The sequence below is a fragment of the Castanea sativa genome, chromosome 5 (genome assembly GCF_040712315.1).
Source record: "Castanea sativa cultivar Marrone di Chiusa Pesio chromosome 5, ASM4071231v1".
In the NCBI taxonomy this organism is placed as follows: Eukaryota; Viridiplantae; Streptophyta; class Magnoliopsida; order Fagales; family Fagaceae; genus Castanea; species Castanea sativa.
In genome coordinates this window covers 2,008,052-2,034,080 of record NC_134017.1, presented here as the reverse complement: position 1 = coordinate 2,034,080, position 26,029 = coordinate 2,008,052, and the positions used below count along the sequence as shown (strand labels likewise).

Below are 26,029 nucleotides of genomic sequence, written 5' to 3'. Positions count from 1 at the left end.
ATATCCTTTTTTATCTTTTTTTTATCTTTTTTTTCTCCTCCACACACGTTTTCCTATCTCTATCCGCCCCCCACCCCACCTCTTTTATTTTCTTTCTGCCTTTGCCTCATTCAAGAACATTCCAGCTCTTTCCTCCTTTTTTTTCTCTTGCTCTCTCACTTTTTTTTTTTTACTTGATTCCAGAACATTTGTCCCCAACGTAGTCCAGATGGGTCATCTTCGTTCCAAAGCAGTTGGCCCAGCCTAGAGTCGTTGCTCATCTTCGTCCTAACGCAGTCTAGATGGGTTAGATGGCTTCTGTCTTCTTTCTTCTTCTTCTTCTTCTTCTTCTTCTTCTTCTTTTGATGGCTTCTGTTCTTGATTTGTTGTTGTTGTTGTTGTTTTGATTTTAGATTTGTTGTTTAAATTATATCAGTTTTATGAGAGCAAGAATTGTTTTGTGAGAGAATGAGAGAAAAAAAGAAGCAACGGAGGGAATGAGAGAAAAAAAATCCAGAGGAGAGAGAAAGAATTGATTTAATAAGGACCGGTATAATTTTTTAATCCGAGAAGTGGGATTGCTAATGTATAGTAGCCCATCAGATTTGATGAGCTACTGTTCATGAGCAAAAAAAAAATCCAGGTATAGAGAATCCATTAGAGACCATTTTTATGGTCCCATTCTCTAGTATAGACAATATCTTGCCTTTAGCTACACCATTGGAGATGCTCTTAAGGACCTCTTTTATAAAAGAAATATCCTAACTATGCCTATATTTATCAATTTGTGTAATTCTATGTTGGATTCAATTTATAGTTTTTTGGATAACTAATGTACATTTCATTAATTAAAAAGCATAGTAAAACAAATTGTAGGAAATTCTTTATTCCTATAACATTTTTTTTAATGAATATTCCCACAACAATTTTAAGCGTTGTGCCTCTTGATTTTTCTTGTGTGACTCTTTTGTGGTCAATTTTTCTTGAATTACCACACCTAGTATTTAGTTTATGTAGGCCTTGAGCATAAATTTTGAGTTGCCATTTTTTTATGCTTTGCACCAAAAACCTTGTAGCCTTGGTCTCCTTTATAAAGAGAACCAAGGTTCGAAGCCCTCTTCCCCACTTATTGTGATAGTTGAATTATATATAATAAAAAAAGCTTTGTATTCATAATCAAATAACTAGCAAGTCCTAAAATATAACTAAGCTGTAGATACTTCTCATAAACAAACATCACCGACAAAATCAATAAAAGGGTAATACTAAGAATTAGGGTTTAGTAGCAGCCACGTTAGCAATGCTAATTTATATTGATGAAGTGCGACAAAAACACAAAGCACTGAACTTGCATATAAATATATAATTCGTCAACAAAATAGTAATGCATGGTCAATATGAACCAACTACTTTGGTAGCCAGGACCTGTAATTTACTAAGATGAGGCATGCTGCAAAATTGTGAGAGTTCCATCCAAGACCTTAGCAATCTCTTGCATCTTCTAATCAGAAAAAATCTAGTGTTTATATCTATAGACAGCAAAGTATCATGTGGCAGAGGGCAGTACTAGGCGAATTCCATCAAGTTTGGCAATGTAGACAAGACCAGCAACAAAGTATTGATAGAATTTAAACTAGCTTGGACAACAAGAGAATCTGCAGGCCAGTTTCACGGAAGAGGGAAATACTTCTCAGTTAGCCCAAAAGCAAGATCCAACATATCCTTTTCCTCATCAGTAGGATATTAATTCTAGTTTGTTGTAGTACTCCATATCGTAGCCAAAAGTTTTAGGAGTTAGCCTCTGACCCTCAGACTATACCTCATTAACTCTTTGGAAATAAATTAACTCAACACAATCAAAAGTAAATAAGGGGTTAAAAAAACATGCATTTTAGCCAGGGAATGAATGTCATTGGGCGACATTCACTGGATTAGAGCTAAAGGCAACAAACATCATTTTGCATTAGTTGGCTCTTATGTAGTAAGAATTGCGTAGGCGACATTTTCTTCCTCTAGAATCAAGTAGGTTTCAAACACACATACCGCACAATTACATGACATGTGGAATAGGCATACGATCCTTCACATGCTCCTACAATCACACAAAAACTCATTAGTCTTACAAGAACTGCATTATATAGATATACTTAGGAATTTTCTACTTGAAGTTCAAGTGACCAATTCAAAAAGCCTTGACACTAATTGCTGAAGGCAAATTTCACTTATCATCTTCATAATACAATTCAATCAAGTAATAGTTAAACAGTATGGAGCAGTAAATCAATGAATCTCACATTAAAAACATAATTTGACATTGTGAAATGAGTTAACACCCTCTGTCTTTAATCCTTATTTTGACAAGGCTAAAGGAATATCAATATCAAGAGGAGGTCAAAATGGACTCAGGTGAGGTGCAAAACATTGAATAGCATGCCCGCATATTACCTTCAATGTCTATGTCATTTTCAAGGGCGACTTCTAGCATTGACATTCCAATTGGAGCCTTAATATGCTTCTCCTTTACATCCTTTTCAATAAATGCGATGCATATTCTTTAGAATTGAACAAAGAACTGTGAAGAGAGAGCAGGATAATATAAAATGAGTTCCAATAATTAGAGATTTGGATAACATCAAGGATGGCAGTTTATTTTCATGTTTACCATATTGCACAAGGTTAAGTAGGCATGTTCATCTCCTTGAACATATCAATATGAAAATCCCTAAGGACAAAGTTTAGTTATAAATTAGTTTTAGAGGGTGCCGCTACTCCTATCCATTTTTTATTTACCTAAAAAAAAAGCATATGGGTGTGGGGGGTAAAGATTTCAACCAAGAAGTTCTAAAGAATAATCAATAAAGTCAAAGAAATTAAAAGAAAAAATAATGCAGTCATAAATCATGTAAATACAACAAATTTTCTTTTCAATATTCATCATCTATTCATGTGGCAGCATATTATGTTTAGCTAAATACTTTTTCTTTTCATTGACTCACTTTGCATGTACAGGCAATATACACGGCCGGTATGACCAGTGAAACAATATATTTTGGTACCGGTTAATATCAGTGTACCGTTTCGAGTTTACCATTATTTTATATATATATATATATGTTTGTATGTGTGTTTGCGCGCGCGCGCGTGTGTATTATAATAAGTATAAAAATTTACCATAAACTATTACCTTAATTCAAAACAAATTATTCATGATTTTAGACTTTAGTATCAATTTAAAGAAAAAAAAAACACAATATAAAAAATAGAAAGCTTAATTGTTCATTGCATATTAAGAAAACAAATAATACTAACAAGTTACCATTTTGCCCTTACAAAAATTCAAAAATTACAAAACTAATTTTTATTTTGCATCTACCAGTATTGCCTGAAATTGGCTGGTATGGCCGGTATTTAATACCGTGTATTTAAACCATTGCCATAGGTAGTTGCAAAAATAAAAACATATTATAGCAATTCGAAAGCGCCATAATGGGTCCTAATGTCAAAATTGATATTTTTTTTTTTAAAGAAAGACCTATTACGGCGCCTTTAAACTATAGATAATTACAAAATAAAAACCTATAACGGCTTCAAAAGCACTGCAATAGGTCCAAAATTAAAACATAATTTAAAAAAAAAAAGACCTATTACGGCGCTTTTAAACCCCCACAATAGGCAATCACAAAATAAAAAACATGTTATGGCAGTTCGAAAGCACTACAATAGGTCCAAAATTGAAACATAATTAAAAAAAAAAAAACATATTACAACGATTTGAGATTGCTGCAATAGGTCTTGAAATCGCCACAATAGGTCTACCCTATTTACATTTCAGCTAAATTACTCTCTCTCTCTCACTCTCTCCCTTGCCCTCCCACACTCAAACACTACCGATGCTAACTGTGCCACTCCTACCGAAGCTGAAAACGGCAAAGAATGCCAGCTGCCCCTCCTCACAATGACCCACATCTCCTCCGTACCCATTTCATCCACATCTCCTCTATACCTATTTCAACACCACCTTCCACCACCATACCAATTCCCCTTCCCTCTATCTCTCCATCTCCCTCTCTTCCTTTCTCACTCTTTCTATATTCAAAGCCCAATCTAAAATCCCACCCCCCTCTCCTCCAAAATCTCAAACCCATAGTCATCTCCTCCACACTCTAGGTAACTCTTTCTTTCTCTTGATCTCTATTTTGTGCTCTATGTCTACATTTGTAGTTAATTTGCGTTTTTATTTATTTATTTTTATAAATTGCTTACAGTTTGGTTTGTTTGTGCTACGCATGCATGTGTATATATATGTTTCACAGTGAGTTCATTTTGATTTTTTAGTTTTGATCTTGGTTAAAGTTTTGTGTTTTTGTAGCCCTTGTTCCAATGAATATTGGAAGAAAATAGTGTGAATGTCTATTTAATTTAATTTTTTTTTTAATATTGAGAGGCTTTTGTATTGATAACTTCATTGTTTTACGCCTATTGTTGCAACTATTAGACTAGTGTATTGATGCATTCATTGTAAAATAATATTAGCTTTTACAAGGGAAGCATTTTTGCTTGTGGTAAGTTTGGATTTCTTGTAAAGAGGTGGGTGGTCCATTGGGCATAGTAAGTACTTTTTACTTATCTGTTTGGCTAACTTATTTTTTGCCAACTTTTTTTACTATTCAGTTTATTTTTGCTACTATGTATGGGTCCCACTGCACTTTTTGATATTATTAATAGTTCCCACTGTACTATTTCAACTAAAATTTACTTTTATTTATAGTACTTTCAGCAAAAAGTTTTCAGTTTCAGTAAAATAAGCGGATCCCAAACAAACTCTTAATGAACTAGTTTTTTTAACTCTACAATGAGATGTTGAATTTCTACTTTATGGTGGGTTGTTGAGTTGGTAAGAATGCATAATATGGGTTAAGTTTTAATATATCTATTATTTGGGTCAGAATGGATGGGTTAATCGATCTGAATTATATAGTCTATTTTCTACTTCATGTTCAGTATCATAGAAATATAGTTGCAAATATGAAGGATGATCATCTGATGGCAGCAACTCATTTATATAATGGTACACTCGGCCTTGAACCCTGAATGTGTATATGCCCTTGTTTCTTTTACAGAAATTTTGGTCATATTTGACACCAAAGGATGTACATGCAAATGTGTTGTTATAAGTGCGAATATATTTTAGTAACTTAATTGATTTTTCTGAATTAGAAGTGAACAGCCTATAGAAGTGAACAACCTATAGCGATTATCTGGAACACCATTAGAGGCCAAGCAAATCTCTCCATCAGAACAGCAAAATCCTTTATAGAACCTTTTTGCTTGACAATATATACATGCTGATATGGGTAACAAAGTATCTGCTTGGAAGGGTATTCTCTGTAAGACAGATCTAAGATTTTTGCAACTTCAAATTTTTCTGATTGTAGAACAAAGAAGATAGACACCAAGAGTAACAAGAACCTATTAACTCAAGTTTAGCTCTAAACTAAAAGGAATCTAAAATCTTTAGAAGGACAAGTATCTAAAACGTATAGCTTAGTAGGGGTAGTATTTTTTATCTAGGAGGTATCATACCTGTATAGCCTTGCACTAATTTTGTTGGAACCAAACTGCTTACTCCATTGGAACATGATTCTATTTTGAATGACATTTCATTATTCAAAATTTTAATGCAAATCTCATAGAAATATGGAAGACTTAAACTATTTTACTAACACCTACCAACTTCAAAGATGTTGTACTCACTAATTTGCTTCTTTCCTCTATCAGATAAATTTAGCGTCATCATGTGACATCGTCGGTTTTCTAAAAGTTCAAATCAGGGGAATAAATGTTATTTCAACATATTAAGATGCCATATCTATGGCTAGAATAACATTTTTAGTAGTCAATTCTTACCTATATTCATTTGAGAATCTTCATTGATCAGTATACCATGACTGCTAGCCAGGGCAAACTTTCTAGAACTATGACTTTCAACAGCACATATCTTAGATATTTTCCTAAGTATTTGTTTATTACATGGATTTAATTGTAGGTAGAAGTAAGTTTTAATTAACTCAGTTAGTAAAGTTTTTTTTTTTAATTGTTGGACAAGAGATATGACATTCAATGATATGTTATTTAAAACTATAAATTACATGAAAATATTTATAAAATACATGTTATTTAGCTATGTATTTAGGACAATATTTAGGCTTACAGAGTAATTGGATTATATATATATATATTGCAAAAAAATTTATTCTACTAGTCAAAATGAAATAACTTTTGGTATAATATTGACTACCTTGATTTTGAGGGGTTGGCTACACTAAGTGAAAAGAAGAGATAATTATTGAAATCTCTTTGGGGGTAATCTAGTCTAATACATATATTAAAGTAGAAGCCTCTACCAAGGCTTTACCATTTGTCAAATTTGAAACTTCAAATATTTTACATGTGGCAATTTAAATTAAAAACCAAAAAAAAAAAAAAAAAAAAAACTATTCAAGCCATGTGGACTACCAATTCCATACGGCAAGTCACAATTCATCCACCTGGAATTTATTGTGTCTATATATATATATATATATATATATATATATATATATATATATATATATTCATGTTTTAATAATAAATACTATTACACACCCTTTGTGCAGTGGTCACTCCACAAGTATAAATGTTTGTGGGGCAATGGCCGGGGTTTAAGTCTCCAAAAGGAAGTTTCACACACATATACATTTGAATTAGGCTAGAGTAGAAATTCTATCTTATATAAAAAAAAATAATAAATGGATTTTATTTTTTTAATAAAAATTTACTCATCTTAATTAACAATGCATTTACATTAATTATATGAAAAAATTCCTCACATCCCTCCTAATTACATGTGCACTACATTAAAAATAAATTTTCCCTCTGCACAACCCAAGAATATCATTAAGAAAAGGGTGCATAACCTTATCCAAAATTTCATGATAATCTAATAATTATAATAAGGAAGAAGGATTTGAATCTTAGATGTTTTCATTGGAAATACAAAGAATGATAATACATTTACATTAGTTGAATGGAATGCATTTACATTAATTATATGCAATCTCATCATATCAGTTGTGAAACCAAGATGAGTTGAGAGGAGAAAAACTTTATGTATAACACATGTAATTATGCACGTGAATATGTATATTATTTTAGAAAAATTTTAAAAACTAAAAGCTATTCAATTGAATATACTAAGTGATGTGAATTCCTTATCAACAATAATTCTAAGCATGGTTAAATTCTAGTTATTAGTACCTAACAAAATGTTGAGTTCTTAAAATCATTGTTGTTCTAAGTGGTTATCTTCATCTCTATGATTACATTCTTGTCAATTATTAAATTATAATTTTTTAATACTATATAGACACCTATTTAGAGTTTTTATTTTTATATTTTTTTACTTTGGCCCCCGCTAGTTTAAAATCCTGGGTCCATCCCTAGTTTCAAGAGATATTGGTATTGATTTACGTTGGTAAGGTACATACTAGCCAATACGGCCAATATCAATTATGTTATGACTACCTTGTGCAAAGCACTTTTTAGATTTTGAAAATTATCTCTCATATCCACTTTATGGAGCAGAACTCCTAGAGCATTCACATCAAAGGTTCTAAATTATTTAGTTTTTAAGAACTCAAAAAGTTACTTTATTTATTTTAACATTTCATTCTATAATACATCCAATATCAAAGATTTTATTTTATTTATCACTTCATTAAAAATTTCTTTTTTATTCTTTTTTTTTATATTCTTTTATATTAACATGTGCATCTCCTTCTCTGTCTCTTCTCCCAAGCAAAAGCAAAAATGACCAATAATCCCACCACCCACCACCCACTGCACATATCAGAATAAACAAAACCCACCACAACCAACTTGCCATAGCCACCAAATATGGCACCAATCGAAACTCACCTTTCAAAACCAAACCCAAACCCAAATCAAACCCATATCACAACCAGAGACCCATTAGCCACAATTGAAACACCCACAATCACACTGGAACCACCGAAGCCCAAAAACCAAAATCAAACCAATAACCACCACAAAATCCAACCTTTCTAACCCAAACTTAAAATCCAAAATCCAACCTTTCGGCCATAGCAAAAGAAGAAGAAAAAAAAGAAAAAAAAAAGAAAGGAATGATATAGAGAAGAGGGAGAGAGGGAGAAGATGAGAGAACAAGAGAAAGAAAAGCAAACTTGAGTGAAAAGAATGAGGTATGCATGGGACAAATAAATGGGCATCATTTTGTTATAACATTAAGCTACAGTGAGCTACTAGAGATGACTGCTCAAATTTTTTAGCATTTGAGAGCTTTGATGTAGTGTGCTTTTTTTTTTTTTTGGTGTGTGTTGGTTGTTATTAATAGTATTTTTAGGATTATAGCATTCTTAATGTGAATGCTCCCAACTATATATGACAAATAATTTTCTGTTATTTTAAATGAATCCATTTTATGATTTGTGTGTGCCTATATGTGTATATATATATAGAGAGAGAGGAATCATCTAAAAATATCCATGTAAAAATATTATTCATGTAAGATATTATTCATGTAAAAATATTTTTTTCCTTAAATCTATTGATGTTTTGATTGGTACCAAAAGATATTAACAAATAAAATAAAATAAAAAAGAGTTATAAAACATGTTATTCAGCTATTAGGTTGGATTAATGTATCTAGACCAATATTTGGGCTTACAAAGTATGTGAATTGGAAATAAAAAGTAAACAAATATATTTATATACACACACAAATAATGCTAACCCCAAAATGATATATTGAAATATTTTATTCTATTGGACAAACGAAACGATTTCTACACTACAACAAAGTGTAGTTATTTCAACCCTTTTTTATCGAGGGTTTACTAAAATCTGTCGATACAATCTATAAATAAAAATGCAGAGGGCTTTATTACTAAACTTTATTTCAAATGTTATTTGATCCCTCAAAATAAGTTAAAGCACCCATGAAATAAATGGGAAAAAAAAAACTCACTAGTTTTTTCAGCTAACAACCCTTGGTAAAATATTACAAAATTTTCAGCCCTTGAAAAAAGCCCACAACAAAATTTTTATCCCTTGCAAAAAACCCACAACTAAATTTAAATCTATAGCCGTATTATATAAATTTAAAACAAATTAACTAACAAAACACAGAGCTCTTATCACTCTGAGAGCATAGAAATCACAGAGCTTGGAGATCTCATAGCTCGTCGATCATGGAGATCTCATAGAGCACGATGATCATCGATTTTGTACATAATCGTATAGCTCCGATTAGGTACGAGTTCATCTCCATTTTGTGACTCTTCATCTCTCTGCAGATTTAGACGATCACTGTTTCTCAGCTCCGATTAGGTATGAATCACAAACCCTAATTTCATCTTTGATTTTTTTGTTTTTTTGGTTTACCCACACTTTTTCATCAATTTCCCCATGATTTCATTTCACATTTCTCAGAAAACGGAGCTCATCATCGATTTTCCTATAGAAAGCTGTGTAGCACCATCAGGTAATGATATTCCAGCAAACTCACTGTGCACTGTGCACTGTTTCTCACTCTCTGCCACTTTTGCTTTTCGAAATTCACGTTCCATTTCCAAACAATCCGTGTTTTACTTGTAATGTGATTGATCTAGGGTTTCATTTCTCACTAAAAATTTCCATAACTGTCAAATCAAATGCTAGGTGTTCCTCTTTTCATTGTGATTCCTAAGCTATAGTTCTTGAACCTACTAGAAAATTAAAGAAAAAAAAGAAGAAGAAGAAAGAGTGCGATTATGTGAACTTTAACAGATTGTGTGATTTTTTTAATGCCAACTTTTACCACACTTCATACAGAACTGATCTGAACCTTTGTGTGTGTTTGTTTATAGAATTATGTTAATATTGATTCTTTCTTTGTCTCTTTTTGGAATTTTCACAATTTGATGAATTTTTTTTTATTTGAATTTTGTAGAATGTGATTGTGTAATTAGGAGCTTGTTTTTGAGCTAAATTGGATTCAATTTTTGCAGAGAATTTTACGCGGTTTCGATCGTTGGACCTTTCCCTACTGCTGTGACTAATCTCTTGGATCTCACTAGGCTGTAAGTTCCTTTATCTGTGTGTTGAACAAAATGTGTATTTGTTTATTTGGTTTTGGAGTAATTGGATTTTTCAGTTGCTTTGGATGAATTAGATTTAAGTGTTAGTATGCAACCCATGAGTCTGTTGACCCATGGATTTAAATTATAAATAATTTGGATGAATTAGAAAAAACACCTCATTCCCAATCCACACGTAGCCTGAAAAATAGCCTATATTTTTCTTACAAATATGCACCTACACAAGAATGCCAACGATTAACATCTCAATCGTTTGATGAATGTCAATCCAAAACCGATACCAAGAAACTGAGTTGGTAGGTCACCTTAGCCTTCTTTCCGTAAAGTATTGAATGAAGTATTTGCCGATTGTCTTCAGTTTTTCTCTTGGACAACTTGAAAGCCACTGAAACAGTCTAGATAATCAAACAAAAAATAGGCCAGGCTGCAGTAACAAGAAAGTTGAATTGAAGTGAATAACATGCCCCAAAACAAAGTATCTGTGGACAATAAGAGCTGAAAAATGTTTCCCACTTAACATGCAGATGATTCTCAGATGCATCAAAAAGTTTCTTTTAAAAAAATAAAAATAAAAATAAACCCTTTCCATCATGATCCTGATGGAAGTAGACAACAATGAAGACAACACCTGACTTGAATTAATCGTTCTTCTTGCATTTTCTAACTTTCAACCCCCCAACCCCAAGAACATAGTACATAAAACTCCAAAAAAGAAATCCCTCACATATTTAGATTGCTGAATTTCCCTCATCCATTTGACATTCTTCAAGGGTTAACTCTTCACTGGTAAATGTGCTCAATGTGTGATGTTATATATTATGTTTGAATTTATAGTTCATATGCGGGGGCTGTTATGTGGACCTCTTTATTTTTGGATATATCTATTACGATGGCAATCCTCTTGAATAAACCATGTTTTCTTTTTATTGGGTTTTTGCTGTAAATGTGGAAGTTTTGTGCTAAACTGTAATTGCTATGTTTGTATTTTTTTATTTTTTTTTATCAAATTAGAAATAGAAAGTGTAAAAGCCTTACCTGGACTGAATTGCATTGCATTGCATTGCATTTGAGCTCCAGTTATTCTTAGAGTTTATCAATCGTATTGGATCATTTTGGATTGATATTTGAAATTGTTGTAGTGATTATTTATTAACTACAATCAGGCTGTAATTGAATCGAAACAGTTTGGGATCAAATACCATATGAGCTGTCATAGTACCAATCAGGATAATTGGGATCAAATACCATATGAGCTGGGTATTGCATATTTCCTTGGGAAATCTGATTCCAGTGAGAGACACTGCCAGTTGTACATCCGTCATCCACAGTTCCAACAACAGACTGAGCCTGAGCTGTTTGCTGCTGATAATAACCACCTACTGTGTGGTCTGAAAGAACTGCATTTGCATGATCATTTCCATTCACATTAATATCAGCACTTGAACTTGCATTTGCATCATAACCCTCTAACTGATACCATTGCTCAGTGTTTGTGTCATACTTCCACCCTGGATAAAGATTTTCCCAATTCTGACTACTACTCAAATCCTGACCATCTATATTCTGCCCTGTAACTGCCCCATAGTATTGACCTTCTTGATGTTGCCCATAATTGGAGGCCGCCAAATCAGCAACTGGGTTTTCCAAAACACCACCCACAAAATTAGATTCTGCCCCCAACTTGCCAATATTCGTCACATTCTCAAATGGGTCTTGCGAGTTATCTTTCAATTCACTAAAGAATTCCGAGTACGTCCCAAATTCACCACCATTATCATCCACCTTGTTAATGAGCACTAGCTCAAATGGAATCTCTTCCGCTTTTAAAAGCATTACCAATAAAAAAAAATTGTGGCTCTATGACTTATATTGTCAATATGATTATTAGGGAGTTAAGATTACTTGGGGCATGTAGGATTTGGCATCCAAAGCTGGGATCCTCACATAGGGATACAACTTAACCCTGTTGGTTCCCTATTTGTGATGTTAGCTTTAAAGGAGGAAAAAATATGCCTATCCTACTTTGGTCCATAAAATTTTCTAAGGTTATATAAAGATGCCTTTTGGCATTGGCCTCAACTATATTTTTTCCTTATTGTTATTTTAATTAAAGATGCATGTTATATTTGTTGAGGAACAATATTTCTATTTATGTAAATAATTAATGGATTTGGATTATGTTTTAATGATATCAACAAAGATATAATGGGCTTGAGCTGCACCTCTGACCTGTGGAAATATCATACCATGGTCTGTGGATTTTGTTTACCCTGGTTGTTTGTGTCCTTTGTAATGATTGTCAGTCTGGTGTTGAATGCATTGTTATACAAGATTCTATAAAGGCCTTGCATGGTCTCTTTAGAATTATGAAATATCAGGACCTCAATTGATGAAGCATCTTTTGGCTTTATCTATGCTGTAGAACACGTGCTTGGTATCCGTCAACCAGTTGTTCTGTTATTCTCCTTTATTGCTGTTAGTCAATATATTTGATCTCTTTTTTATAATTTATTTTTATCCTCTTAACAAATTTTTGTTTGGGGATTATCCGGCTTTTCTGAAAATTGCATCTACAAAAAGGTGTTTCAAAGTTGTAGTAGTACTTATGACATCTTGCTTTTCATGTGGAATCTGGAATGTTGCCTTTTCTGTTTAGTGAGTTCTTTGCTTGTGTAATTGGGGCTTTCTGGTTGTAACCAGCCTATACAATGTGGCCTCAAACTTACAAACTTTAGGAACGAAAAGCCAAAGAAATGCACACACCCCCCAGCCTGCCTGCCATATTTCTCTCTGCCATATTTTTCTTAAGTAACATCGCTGTTTTAGGAATTCGAAAGTGAACAAAAAATAATTATCAACTTTACAAACCCCAAGTTGTATTCATGGGCTAGGCTCTAGAATGAAAGTAAAAGCCCAATCCAAAGTGCTCTATTCATGTGCTGCCCATCAAAATAAAAGCCCAGATCTCCATTCACTTTCACAAACAAAACCATTCAGTAATCACTATAAAGTAACAAAATCCAGAGCAGAGAGAGATTGAAATTGACGCCCAATCCAAAAATGGTGAACTACCTTGTGAAATAGGCTACTCACATCCATACATTGTGTTCATCAGTTGCAAACTTATGCAACACATTCCTAATGGTGAATCAGCTTGTAATGTGTGTCTTCTTGTTATCTTGTCATCAATAGTCAGCTAGTGTTTGTTATGTCAATATATGATCTACATTTATTCCTCATTTGATCACCTTAAGGGTCTACCATTATAATAAACTTTCATCTGAGTAGGAGCCACATTAGAGTCGTTCCATAGTATCCCATATGCCTTTTGGGATATGATTTTACAAATTCTCTTTTGTAACACACAACTGAAATTATGACCTTTTTTATTTCAAAATCGTAGAAACAGTCACTTGCACCTTGCTTCATTTATAGTGAGGACATTTTGTTTATACAAATGAATATGAATTGGATGCCTCCTCTAGTTGACAATGAAGCTACAAGCTTTTAATGCCAAGATATGAAACACCATAGTTTAACTCAGGTTTTTAGTAAGGATAAAGCAAGTCACTTCTTGAAAAGTTAAATAAATAAATATACTTTCTAAAATGACCAAATAATTTTTTCACAAACTCTACATTGAAATATTTTATCTATTGTATTATATAATGTCTCAAACTCTACATTGAAATATTCTTTTATGCAGGCTTTTCCATTGGATTTAGTACTCTTTTCCGGTTGAGGACAACTTAAGGTGTGTCCCTCATTGAAGATTTTAAAAAACTTTTAATTCAACTTTAGATGGAACGGAATTGGGTAAAGCTCAGGAATAGAGCTCTTCCCGAGTATAGACAAGGAATTAAAGACTTCCTTGATTTTGCATTTGAGCATACAACAATGGGGGATAAAATTTATTGTCCGTGTAAAAAATGCTATAACTACTTTGCAAAGACCAGAGATGATGTTGAGGCTAATTTGCTTACTATTGGTATTCTCCCAAGTTATACTCGTTGGTTTAGACATGGTGAGGAGAGACATTTTCAAACATGTGATAGTTTAGATAGTGATGATGAGTCAGATGAGGATGGCTTGAATGAGATGGTAGAAGATTATTGTGCAGCCTTTAATGCAGCCAGTAATGTAGTTAGAGATTCGAGTGGCGATGGTACTCCTGAAGAGCCTAATGATGATGCAGCTAACTTTTTTCTAAAACTAGGGGATAACGAGCAAAAACTTTTTCAAGATTGCAAATATACAAAACTGTCTTTCATTGTGAAGTTACTTCATATTAAATGCCTTAGTGGTTGGACAAACAAATCGTTTACTCTATTGCTTCAATTGTTGAATGATGCGCTTTCTAAAGTTATTGTAGAGTTGCCAAATTCATTATATGAGGCAAAGAAGATGATTCGGGATTTGGGTCTTGATTATGTGAAGATAGATGCTTGTGAAAGTAATTGTATGTTGTATTGGAAGGAAAATTCCAACAGAAGTGAGTGTCAAGTTTGTGGCCTCTCAAGATGGAAATCAAGTGAAGGGAGCGTAAGGGGTAAAAAAGTCCCTCACAAGGTATTGCGTTATTTCCCAATAACACCAAGGCTCAAGAGATTTTTCTTGTCAAAAAAGACAGCCTCCTAGATGACTTGGCATCATGATAAGCGTGTTGATGATGGTCTATTAAGACATCCAGCTGACTCTAAGGCATGGAAAAATTTTGATGAGATACACGAGTCATTTTCTTCTGAGAAGCGCAATGTTAGGTTGGGTTTAGCAAGTGATGGGTTTAATCCATATGGAAACATGAGCACCACTCATAGCACATGGCCCATTGTCCTTGTTTCGTATAATTTACCACCGTGGATGTGTATGAAGCAATCTTATTTTATGCTAGCATTGCTCATTCCAGGACCGAAAGGTCCGGGAATTAAAATTGATATTTATTTGCAACCATTAATTGATGAGCTGAACAAATTATGGGAAGTTGGTGTTACTACTTTTGACTCCTCTAGAAATCAAAATTTCAATATGCGTGCAGCAGTTTTATGGACAATTAATGACTTCCCAGCATATAGGATTCTTTCTGGTTGGAATACAATGGGTGTTTTGGCATGTCCTTCTTGTCATAATGAAACAAGTTCTTCCTATTTGCAAAATGGAAGAAAGTTTTGTTTCATGGGGCATCGACGCTTCTTGCCAATCAAGCATAGATGGAGATTGGAATCTAAGAAATTTGATGGAAAGAAAGAGATTGGTTTATCCCCTAAACAACTATCTGGAGATGATGTGCTTAGTCAATTATGTGATCTTGAATTCTTGATATTTAGGAACGGTGCGAAGAAGAGAAAACATGATGAGTTAAATGAAAAAGATAATTGGTTGAAGAAGAGTATATTTTTCAAATTACCATATTGGAGAACCTTATTATTGAGAAATAATTTAGATGTTAAGCACATTGAGAAGAATGTGTGTGATAGTATAATCGGGACATTGATGAGTACTAAGAAAAAAACAAAAGATAACTTGAATTCTTGTCTTGATCTAAAAGCCATGGGCATTAGGGAGGAACTACATCCAATATCGTGTGGGGAATATTTAAAGCTTCCATCTACATGTTATACTTTATCTGTCGACGAGCAAAGAGATTTTTATGGATTCTTAAAGGAGGTAAAGTTTCCTGATGGTTATTCCTTAAACATTGCTAGATGTGTGAATCTAAAAGACCGGAAGATATCTGGACTTAAGATCCATGATTGCCATATCTTATTAGAGACCTTACTTCCTTTAGCAATTGATGGATTGCTGCCAGAAGAAGTGTCTACAAAAGTGTCTAAACCACTAATTGTGCTGAGTAATTTCTTTAAAGCACTTTGTTCAAAGGTGCTAAGTGTGGATGACTTGGAGAAAATGGAATCTCAAATTTCAATAGCACTTTGTCAGTTGGAAATGATATTCCCTCCATCATTTTTTGATGTTATGATGTATTTTCCTATTCACCTAGCTGGTGAAGCTATGATTGCTGGACCTGTCCAATATAGGTGGATGTACCCGATAGAAAGATACTTGCAAATACTAAAGAATTATGTTCGTAATCCTGCCTATCCAAAGGGTTCTATTGCAGAAGGGTATTTGATAGATGAATGCTTGACATTTTGCTCAAGATACTTTCATGGTATTGAGACTCGATTTAATCAAGTTGAACGAAATTGGAATGGAGATCGTTTACAGCCATATGAAGGATTGCCCATTTTTTCTCCAAGTGGTCGTGCTTTAGGTAGGGGATATGTCTCACGTCAACTTAGTCAAGAAGAGTGGATGCAAGCACATTTATATGTCTTGAAAAACTGCGATGAAGTGCTCCTATATATTGAGTAAGTTGAAATTTAGTTAATATTAATTTCTCATAGAGTTCACTTTCTTCTTAAACTTCTAAGTTGTTTACAATGTAATTGCATCTTTTGTTATCTAGGGAGCACAAGTACATGATTCAACAAGCAAGTGTTAAGAATGTAGAGAATCGACATAAAAAACAGTTTCAAGAGTGGTTTGAAAGTCACGTAAGTTCTATCTATATGGAAATTATTATAATTGTTCTATATGCTTAATTTGAGTCAATTATAATGATGTATTGATTTTGAACTTGTTTTGAATAGATTACTCAATTATATGATGAAAGGAAAGTGAGCAAGCAACTCTTTGATTTGGCTCGTGGAGCATTAGAAAAAGCTGTATGTTATAATGGGTATATTGTCAATGGTTTTAGATTTCGAAAAAATGAAGTCGATTGTAGCAGAAGAACTCAAAGTTATGGAGTCTTGGTAAAAGGAGATGCAAGTACGGGCAATCGTGATTATTATGGTGTTTTAATTGATATCATTGAGTTACACTACATGGGAGGCAATAAGATTGCAATGTTTAAATGTGAATGGAGGGATGTTGACCATTGTGGTAGAGGAATTATGGTTGACAAGTATGGCCGAACTCTTGTGAATGTAACACGTTCATTAAAGAGTAATGAACCTTTCGTGTTAGCATGCCAAGCCAAGCAAGTATTTTATGTGAAAAGCATAAGGATCCTCAGTGGCATTTTGTTATAAAAACAGAACCTCGAAATTATTACAATATGCCATCTCCAAAGGAGGAAAATAATGATGATGAAGAAGATGATGATCAAGAGCCATACCAACAGAATGATTCACATGGGCATCAAATGGGTTTCACAAGTACTGATGATCAAGATGATGCTATTATTTCATTAGATAGGGTGGACATACCTAGCAGACTTGTGGATATGGATGATGTTGATATGAATTAATGAGATTAAACATTTCAAAATGATTGTAATTTATTTACTTGAAAGTTATGTTCTTGACTTATCTAGATAGTTACATGTTCATTTGTTTTATATCGTGTATTTACGTATATGTTTCATTTATATGGTAATATGCGTGTATTGACTAAACTAATTAAATATGCATATGATAAATAGTGCTAACATATATTGGATTGATCAAAGTAAGGGGATTCTATTAATGGCAAACGAAGGTAGCAAAGGAGGAGTTGGCACAAGTGGTGCTAATGGAAGTAGAAATAATCTGACTCATCAAGGTAAGTTTTAAATTATGCTTTCAAGTTTTTTAATACTGTATTGAAGATACTATTCTACTAAGTTGAGGTGATCTTTATTTTTATTTTTCTCCCCATAGGGAAGAAGAAAGGGCGTGGGCCTACTTGGAATCTTAAACTGGCCAAAGAGTTCAAGGGAGGGGAAAGATATGAGATTGGTTGGTTGAATGGAAGACTGTAGGGCCTTATTCTCGTGATTTAATAAATGAATGTACAACACTTGTTAGGGCACAACAAAATGTACCTCTAAAGTTCACAGATTGGAAAAAAGTACCATACATCAACAATAGGAAGCTTTTTGATAAAATATTGGTAAGTAGTATAATAAAATCTAGTAGCAGCTTCTATGATTTTTTTTATTTGTGTATTTATGTTTAATTCTATTGTAGGAGTATTTCAAAGTTGAGGGTCGAGAACAAGAGGTTTGGCGACAAATGGGTAGCTCTTACTCAAATTATCGTGACTTCCTAAAAAAAAGTGGTTTAAGCCATATGGTGAAGCAATAGAAGAGGCACGAGCAAATGTTCCACCCGGACTCGAGAAGGATGATTGGAATTGTCTCGTGGATTTGTGGAGCCAGAAAGATTATATGGTACCATTACAAAGAATTTTTTATCAAATTTATTCTTAACTATTGTCTTGTGGATTTGTTGGTTTATGGGACTGACTTATCATTCTTAAATGTAGGACTTGTGTTTGAAAAACAAGGAAAATCGGGACAAAAACGATATTATTCACACTTCTGGTTCAAAAAGTTTCCAACAACGTAGAGTGGAAGAGGTATATCTAAGCAAAATGCTTACTATCCACAATTCAAAATATAATTGTTAGTTTCATATATGGGGTGTGATTGTTGTTACTTTCATTAGTTAGCAAAGCCATTTTTATATAGTTATATTTAGTTTTTACATATGTAGAAGCAGTGATCTCCATGATATTATGAAAAGAAAAATGATTATGCAGTTTATGACATCATGTACATTCAAGCATTTGTATATCTTCATTATTTCCAATAACCAAATTGTAGGTATATTTCACATTGCAAAGAATCCTCAAATCCCCTTATAAATAAAGAAATTTCATTCAAAAATACCAATGGAGATATTTAACTACTGTTTGTCTGTCTAGAAGCAAACTCACAATATTGTGCTCTACTCTATATAGTTTTGCTCTAATGCAGTTCAACAAAACATGTCCAATATTCTGATTCTTGTTTGCATTTGTTTCTTAGTTTTGTGAATGCTTTCTATTTGTTGTTATTTGACTTTATTTTGCTGAGTAATTGCATTATTCATCTTCAATACTTAATTACTATATACTTTCTATTTGTTTTTTCAAATGGTAGAAAGAGAAGACAGGTCATAGCCCTAATAGAATTGAATTATTTGACATCACCCATGTGCAAGCTAATGGGCAAGCAGTAAATGAATCAACACAAGATGCATTGGTATGAAATCTTCTAATTATATTAATATAGATAGTATATTTTTATGTGGTTTTGTTGCAAGTTACTTTTCTTTTTAGGTGGCATTGAGGAATCTTACTACTCAAGTGAATAAGGGGGCATTGCAAATATCTCAAGATCAAATGTTTGTGGAGGTGTTTGGACCTGAGCGTCATGGACGAGTTCGTGGCTATAGGGCTGGAGTCACTCCTACCATGTTATGGGGTTCCTCCTCATCTAGAATGTATGATCTTGAGAAGCGACTCCAAGAATCTAAACAAAAACGCTTAGAATCTAAACACAAACGAATAGAAGCTGATGCAGAGTTGAAAGGAGAAGTAAAGCACTTCAAAAGCATGCTCGAACAACAAGCTATTCAAATGGTAGAACAAAGAAGACATTTTGAGGAACAACAAGCTAGTCAAATGGCTGAACAAAGAGCACATTATGACAATATGATGATGCGGATGTTCAGTTATATCACCTCGCAATCAGGCCAATCTAGTAGTGATCACTAAGGTATGAAGATTAACTCAAGCTAGTGACTATTTTAGTACTATTGGATAAATTTGGATTGACTTGTTGAGTTGTTTACACTGAGTTGTTATATATATATTTCCTTATTGGGGTTTGAGACTTTAAGTCATGATAAAGTACTAGTTATCCATTTTCCTTTTTAGATGCATTATACTAAAACTTTCATACCTGCTAAAGCATAGAATATATCTAAGAATTTTTTTCCTCTGTTGTAGTTCAACTTTCAAGAAATAATTATTTTGTCCTCTGTTTCAGCTCAACAAGCAGCATTACAACATCTATTATGCTTGTAGCCGATCAAATTATTCTTGTGATTTTTCTGGTTTGGCTATTGTGACTGATGATGATCCGTCTAAAGAGGACTGCCAGTTCCCAGTGATGATTTCTTATGGTTCTCCATTGTTGCTGCATAGTGGACTTTCAGATACCTTTATAAGAATCATTGAGGGATTTGTGTAGTTTTTGATTCTGCTAAACTGATAAGTGATAGGCCTAGACCTGTGTGTCTGTTAAAGCTATGGTATATTGAAATTTTCCGGGGGGATTTTATAGATGCTTCTCTTCCCTAATGATTGTTTGATCATACAGGATTGTTGATACTTTTCACTTTGTGTATTTGGGTTCTTGTGCAGTCCTTTAATTTCTTGTTTTAAGCTTTCTTAATTAATTGCCAGGTTTATGGTTGGCATCAATTTGCCACCACTTGCTACCATGTCTAACTTCATGAATGTGTATATATATATATATATATATATATATATATATATATATATATATATATATATATATGTAGTGCATGATTGTGGTTTTTTTTAAAATAAAATAAAATCTTATTTTGAGGGTCAAAAGACCCCTTAAATAACCTTATTTATCAAGGGTTGTAAGTATAAATCTTTTAAACCTTGGTAAAAGGTTATTTAAGGGTCTCTTGACCCTCAAAATAAGATTAGAGCACTTGTTTTGAGGGGCACGAAGGCTCTCAAAATTTCTTTTTCGACGGTATATGTTTCAAAGGTTATCAAGGGTCGGTTGGACTCTTAAAATAACTTTTTTGAAGGTTTTTTAATACTTTTTTTAGGGGTTTTGACCCTTGAAAAAAGTCTAATTTGTTGTAGTGCTAGTACAATATTGACTTCCTTGATCTGAAGGTGTTGGCTCCTTATAGAATGGAAACAAGAGATAATTGTTCAAATCCTAGACGCTTTTTTCTTTCTTTTGGGTAATCTAATATATTAAAGTAAAGCCTCTACCAAGGTTTTACCATTTGTCAAATTTGGAACTTTAAATAATTGACGAGTAGCGATTTTTTAATTGTCAAATTTGAAACTTCAAAAATATTTGACAAGTGGCTTCTTTTTATTTTTTGTTTCAAGCTAGGTGGACTACCAATTTCGTATGGCAACTAACAATTCATCCACCTAGAATTTCTTGCATCTATATATATATATATATATATATATATATATATGTGCCATGTTTCAATAATAAATAGATTGTATTCTATTTATTTTAATTGATATTCTATTTATTTCAATGAAAAACTTTATGTAAAAATAGTTTTTCACGTTTTCATGTATTTGGTTGCATAAGAAATCATTAATAAAATATTTCTCAAAAAAGAAAAAAGAAAACATTAATTAAAGAAAATCTATCATTGGTTAATGAAAAACCTTATCAAAACTACAACTTATTTTTTAGAAGTTGTTTTTTGTTAAAATTTTTCAAAAATAACTCTATCTCATACCATGTGAAACAAAGGAAGTCAAGAGGCAATATGTAAAATTATTGAAATGAAACCAAGAGTTTTGTGGATGTAGATGTGTAGCTCTTTTATTTTTTATCATGTACATCAAAAATAGTATTTCCCTCTTAAACATGCACAATCCAAGAATACCCACCTTTAAAGACCAAAAAAAAGGAGTGCAAACCGGCTCCAAAGGTGCTTTTTTTTTTTTTTTTTTGGTGTAATTACAATGGGAAAAGAAAGATTTGAATTCTAGATATCTTTATTGAAAGTACCAAAGAATGACAATACATTTACATTAGTTGAAAGTAATGCATTTACATTTATTATATGTAATCTCATCATTTCAATGGTTGAACCAAGATTTGAGTTGAGAGGGGGCAAAATTTATATGCAATCTCATAATTTCAAGAAATCAAAAATTCTTCTCCAACTAAATTTCTATTTAACTTATTAATTGTTAAGACGTTTAATTTAGGTAAAATTCAATAAACTAACTTTCAAGAAAAATAAATTATACTCAAATTAAAATTTCATTATAAAAATTCAAGATTCAAGATTTATTAATCTAATTAGATTAATATAACAAAACTTACCCACTATATAATATTAATAATGATGATGATGATGATGATGATAATTACTTTAGAGGTTCACTTGACTCACTAATTATTAGGCATTTTCTGTTGAATATTTAGCTTTTGTAGAAAATATTACTAAAATGCTTCTTTTTGAAATTATTTAGTTATGTCATATCTTTCGGAACTCGAGTTTGCTAAATTCGAGCTCCAAGCAGATAACCGCTCATGTGGATTGATTAATTGAAAATATCATATCAAACGATTTACATCTTTAAAATCTAGTTCCAAAAGGGGCTACCATTCTGTTTATTTTGACATTATCATTTTATGGAAAATGAGTCATTTAAAAAAAATATATATATTTTATAGAAAATCATCTCATTTTCCTATTTCTGGTAGTGACCTTAAAATGAGTTGGAAACTTATCTCTTAACTTCATTTCTTTAGTTGATAAAAAAAAAAAAAATCCTTTATTTAGTTTCGTGTGTGATAGGGTTATTTCCTTTGTTTAGCTTCACATGAGATAGAATTATTTTTCAGAAATTTTTAGTGGAAAAAAACTCATCTTATTCCTAGTTAAATAGGAAAGTTAAGGAATAGTTTTACTTTAACACATTTTTTCTGATACAACCAAACACAATAATTAAAAATTGGAAAACTATCTTCACATAATGTTTCCATTAAAACAAAGAGAGTTCACATAACTAAATAATTTCAAGCATAAAATTTTTAATACTATATTTTACCAAAACTAAATATTTGACAAAAAAAAGTCCTAAATTATTATGATAAGTACTATATTATTTGTAAAATATTTTTCTACATTTAAAAAAAATCCGTGCATCATAGCTCATAGGGAATCATTGAGATTTTTGCAAAAATAATATATGACCAAGATGAATTTAACTATTATCATATAGATAAATATCTATAAAATTGCATTAATAGTGGTCCCACAATATCACCAAATGTAGTTCTCCGGATGAGTATCTGCTGTTACTTAGGGAACTACTGAAGTTTAGACATCACTAAAATTTCTTCTTCCACAAGTAAAGTATCATTCACAAGAAACCCCTTTGATGCGGTATTGAGATCTTTTAGAAGCAAAAATTCTGGATAACCACAGCCCTTCGTTGGGGAATCAAACCAATATTTGGCTGCAAATAAAAAAAAAATTAAACAAATTCGGCATACAGTGGAACAAAACAAATAAAAGATACCAGGTAATACATCCATAGTGAAGAAACCCTTGAGTTTGTCCATATAGTTCAGGCACCATTTTAAGCATGCTGAAAACACACACCCTCTCCAATCCTAACATTGACAAGAAAATGATAGAAATATTTGATTTACCAATTCTTTCCTTGTGATTTTCTCTGATTTGGTCTATTATGCGCAGCTTGTATTCTGCAAAAATATTTTGCTCTGACAGACCACAATTGCATGAAAGCAAGAAGACTGTATTCACTGTCTTTTTTACAGTAGGATCTCACTTGGGATAGACCACTAACTTCCTGGATTCAGTAAAAAGAGTTACAAATAACAGCTGCTAATTACGAAAAGTAAGACTGTCATTTTTATAACAATGTTAGTGCAATTTCCAGTAATACAAATTACCATTGTGAGTTTCCAGCAGTGAATTCTTGAGAATAACGTAGTTCATTTAGTGTAGAAAATCTTTCAATCTTTCAAGTAAAAGTGTTGTTAATTAGCGGGTCTTTCAATCATGGAAAGACACTGCCTTTTAAAACTACGTTCATATATATCATCTATCATCTATCATATATATGTCATATTATGTTTAGCTAATTACTTTCTTTTTATTTTAAATTTTGAGAAAAAATACTTATTATAGATGAGAACACGATTATTGTAAGGATCATAAATTAAAAACAAAACAAATAAAAAATAAACAGAAAGTATTTCAGAGTCATGAATGGACAACTGCATATATATATACGGCCTATTTCATGTTCCAACTCTTATGATCATATATATATATATATATATATATATATATATATTATATTCATTTCTTTTCTTATCTATAAATTACCTGATGGCATCACAGATGTCTAACATAATTACTTATAGGCTGGAAAATATTAGATATTTTTTTTCTCGAACATATAGAGTGACAATAACTTAGGAGAGGGATAGAGAACACAAATGGTTCATCGCGGGTGGTAGAAAAATCGCCCATGACTGAATACTTAGGATTCTGGAAATCCTTTGGATTCTGGAAATTCTTTGAGATCAATATATTAGGCTAATGTGTGTGAAACATAACGGTACAAAACATGTATTTATAGAGAGAAATCAGAGGGAAATTAAAGGGCATGAGTACTTAGCATCCATGCAATGCACTTTAACGTATCAATTATCATGGCTTCATTAATTTACATAGAAAAATCAAAGGGATGTGTACTTAGCAACCATGCAATGCACTTTAACGTATCAATTATCGTGGCTTTATTTACATAGAAAAATCAAAGGGCATGTGTACTTTGGAAAAATGCAATGCACTTTAAACATATCATGGCATTATTCATGGAGGGAAATCAAAGTGCATTAATACTCTAGAGCAATACAATCCAGTACTCTAAACATATCATTGCACTAAAAACACCTGAGACCTGTTATTGGATGGAAATTAGAAGTGAAGGGAATAAGGGATGATACAAATACTCAATCTTACTTTTTATATTCTACTCTATATTCTGTCAATAACAACTTGTTATGTATTTGCTTAATATTCTTTACAAAATTAGTTGTTTTCTCGTGTGTTGCACAGAAAACTATTGAGTATGAAATATAATTTAATCTTGGTTTAATTTACTTTTTTTTTTTTTTGAGAAGGTGCTTTAATTTACTACAATCATCATATCATTATAATTCAACTAAAAAACTTAGTTTGTATAAATTTGTAGTATACTTAGAAACATAAGATATATTATTAATAATATACAATTTGCAGCGATTTTGCAAGATGAAATTTAAAATAAAATTGAACATACATAATAAATTAGAACATAAAATTGTGGGTTCCAATTTCCATAACTGGTAAAATCAAGTAGTATCCAACAAATATGGTTACTCTTCTGGGAATGAACCTTACATGACCACATTCTTTAGCAAATTTATTTATTTTTCTACAATATATATATATATATATATATATATATATATATATATATATATGAATATTTTGCAAAAGTAACTTTGATAGATTTTTGTATAAAATTTAAACGATTCTTTTTTTTCTTCTTTGATTTCAAATTATGAATCCAATCTAAAAAATCCCTAACCTCAATATGAAATATGCAAATAAACAAAAATTTAAATAAACATTAGGATTCCAATTATCTTTACCTTCCATGTAGTCTTACTCCCTTCTCTTGAACAATGTACCCCATAACTATTCAAGATACTATTCAATGATGATAATTACATACAAAAAGAAAAAAAAAAAAAGAACAATAGTAATAAATTGAAACACAAATTACTATACTATCCAATAGATATTGCAAAGCCTTTTTTTTGTGCTAAATATTCAGTTTTTGAAAATTATTTTGTTATAAAGTTGCTATTGCAACTTATTTAATAAAATACCCTCTTTTTGGAACTCGATTTTCTAAAAGTCAAGTTCCAACATGAAACTTGATTTCACCAAATTTGAGTTCTATGCAATTCAGTGGAATGTAGAACTCGAGTTTTGAGAAATCGAGTTCCACATTTGCCACATATCAATGATATCATTGAATCGAAATTGAGTTCTACTTTGAACTTGATTTTGAGAAAGTCGAGTTCCAAAAAAAGGCTACATAACTAAATACGTTGTAATAAATATTTTTTTAACAAAATAATTTTTAAAAACAGAATATTTAGCAAAAAAACATAAATAAAATAACTAATTAAGAACCGATAAATTAATTTTTAAGTGTTGTGTCTCATGATTTCAAAC

The 26,029-nt window shown here is 32.0% G+C and overlaps 2 protein-coding genes across 2 annotated transcripts; both read left to right on the top strand.

Annotated features, from left to right (window-relative positions):
- Nucleotides 1-13,937: 13,937 nt before the first annotated feature.
- LOC142633454 (uncharacterized) lies at nt 13,938-14,774 on the top strand. The gene has a single exon (XM_075807695.1). It carries the CDS (start codon nt 13,938-13,940, stop codon nt 14,772-14,774), a length of 837 nt encoding a protein of 278 aa, XP_075663810.1.
- Nucleotides 14,775-17,448, top strand: LOC142633452 (uncharacterized). Its single transcript, XM_075807693.1, has 4 exons — nt 14,775-16,504; nt 16,603-16,690; nt 16,787-17,144; nt 17,237-17,448. The coding sequence occupies exons 1-4, from the start codon at nt 14,775-14,777 to the stop codon at nt 17,446-17,448; spliced, it is 2,388 nt and encodes a 795-aa protein (XP_075663808.1).
- The last annotated feature ends 8,581 nt before the right edge of the window (nt 17,449-26,029 follow it).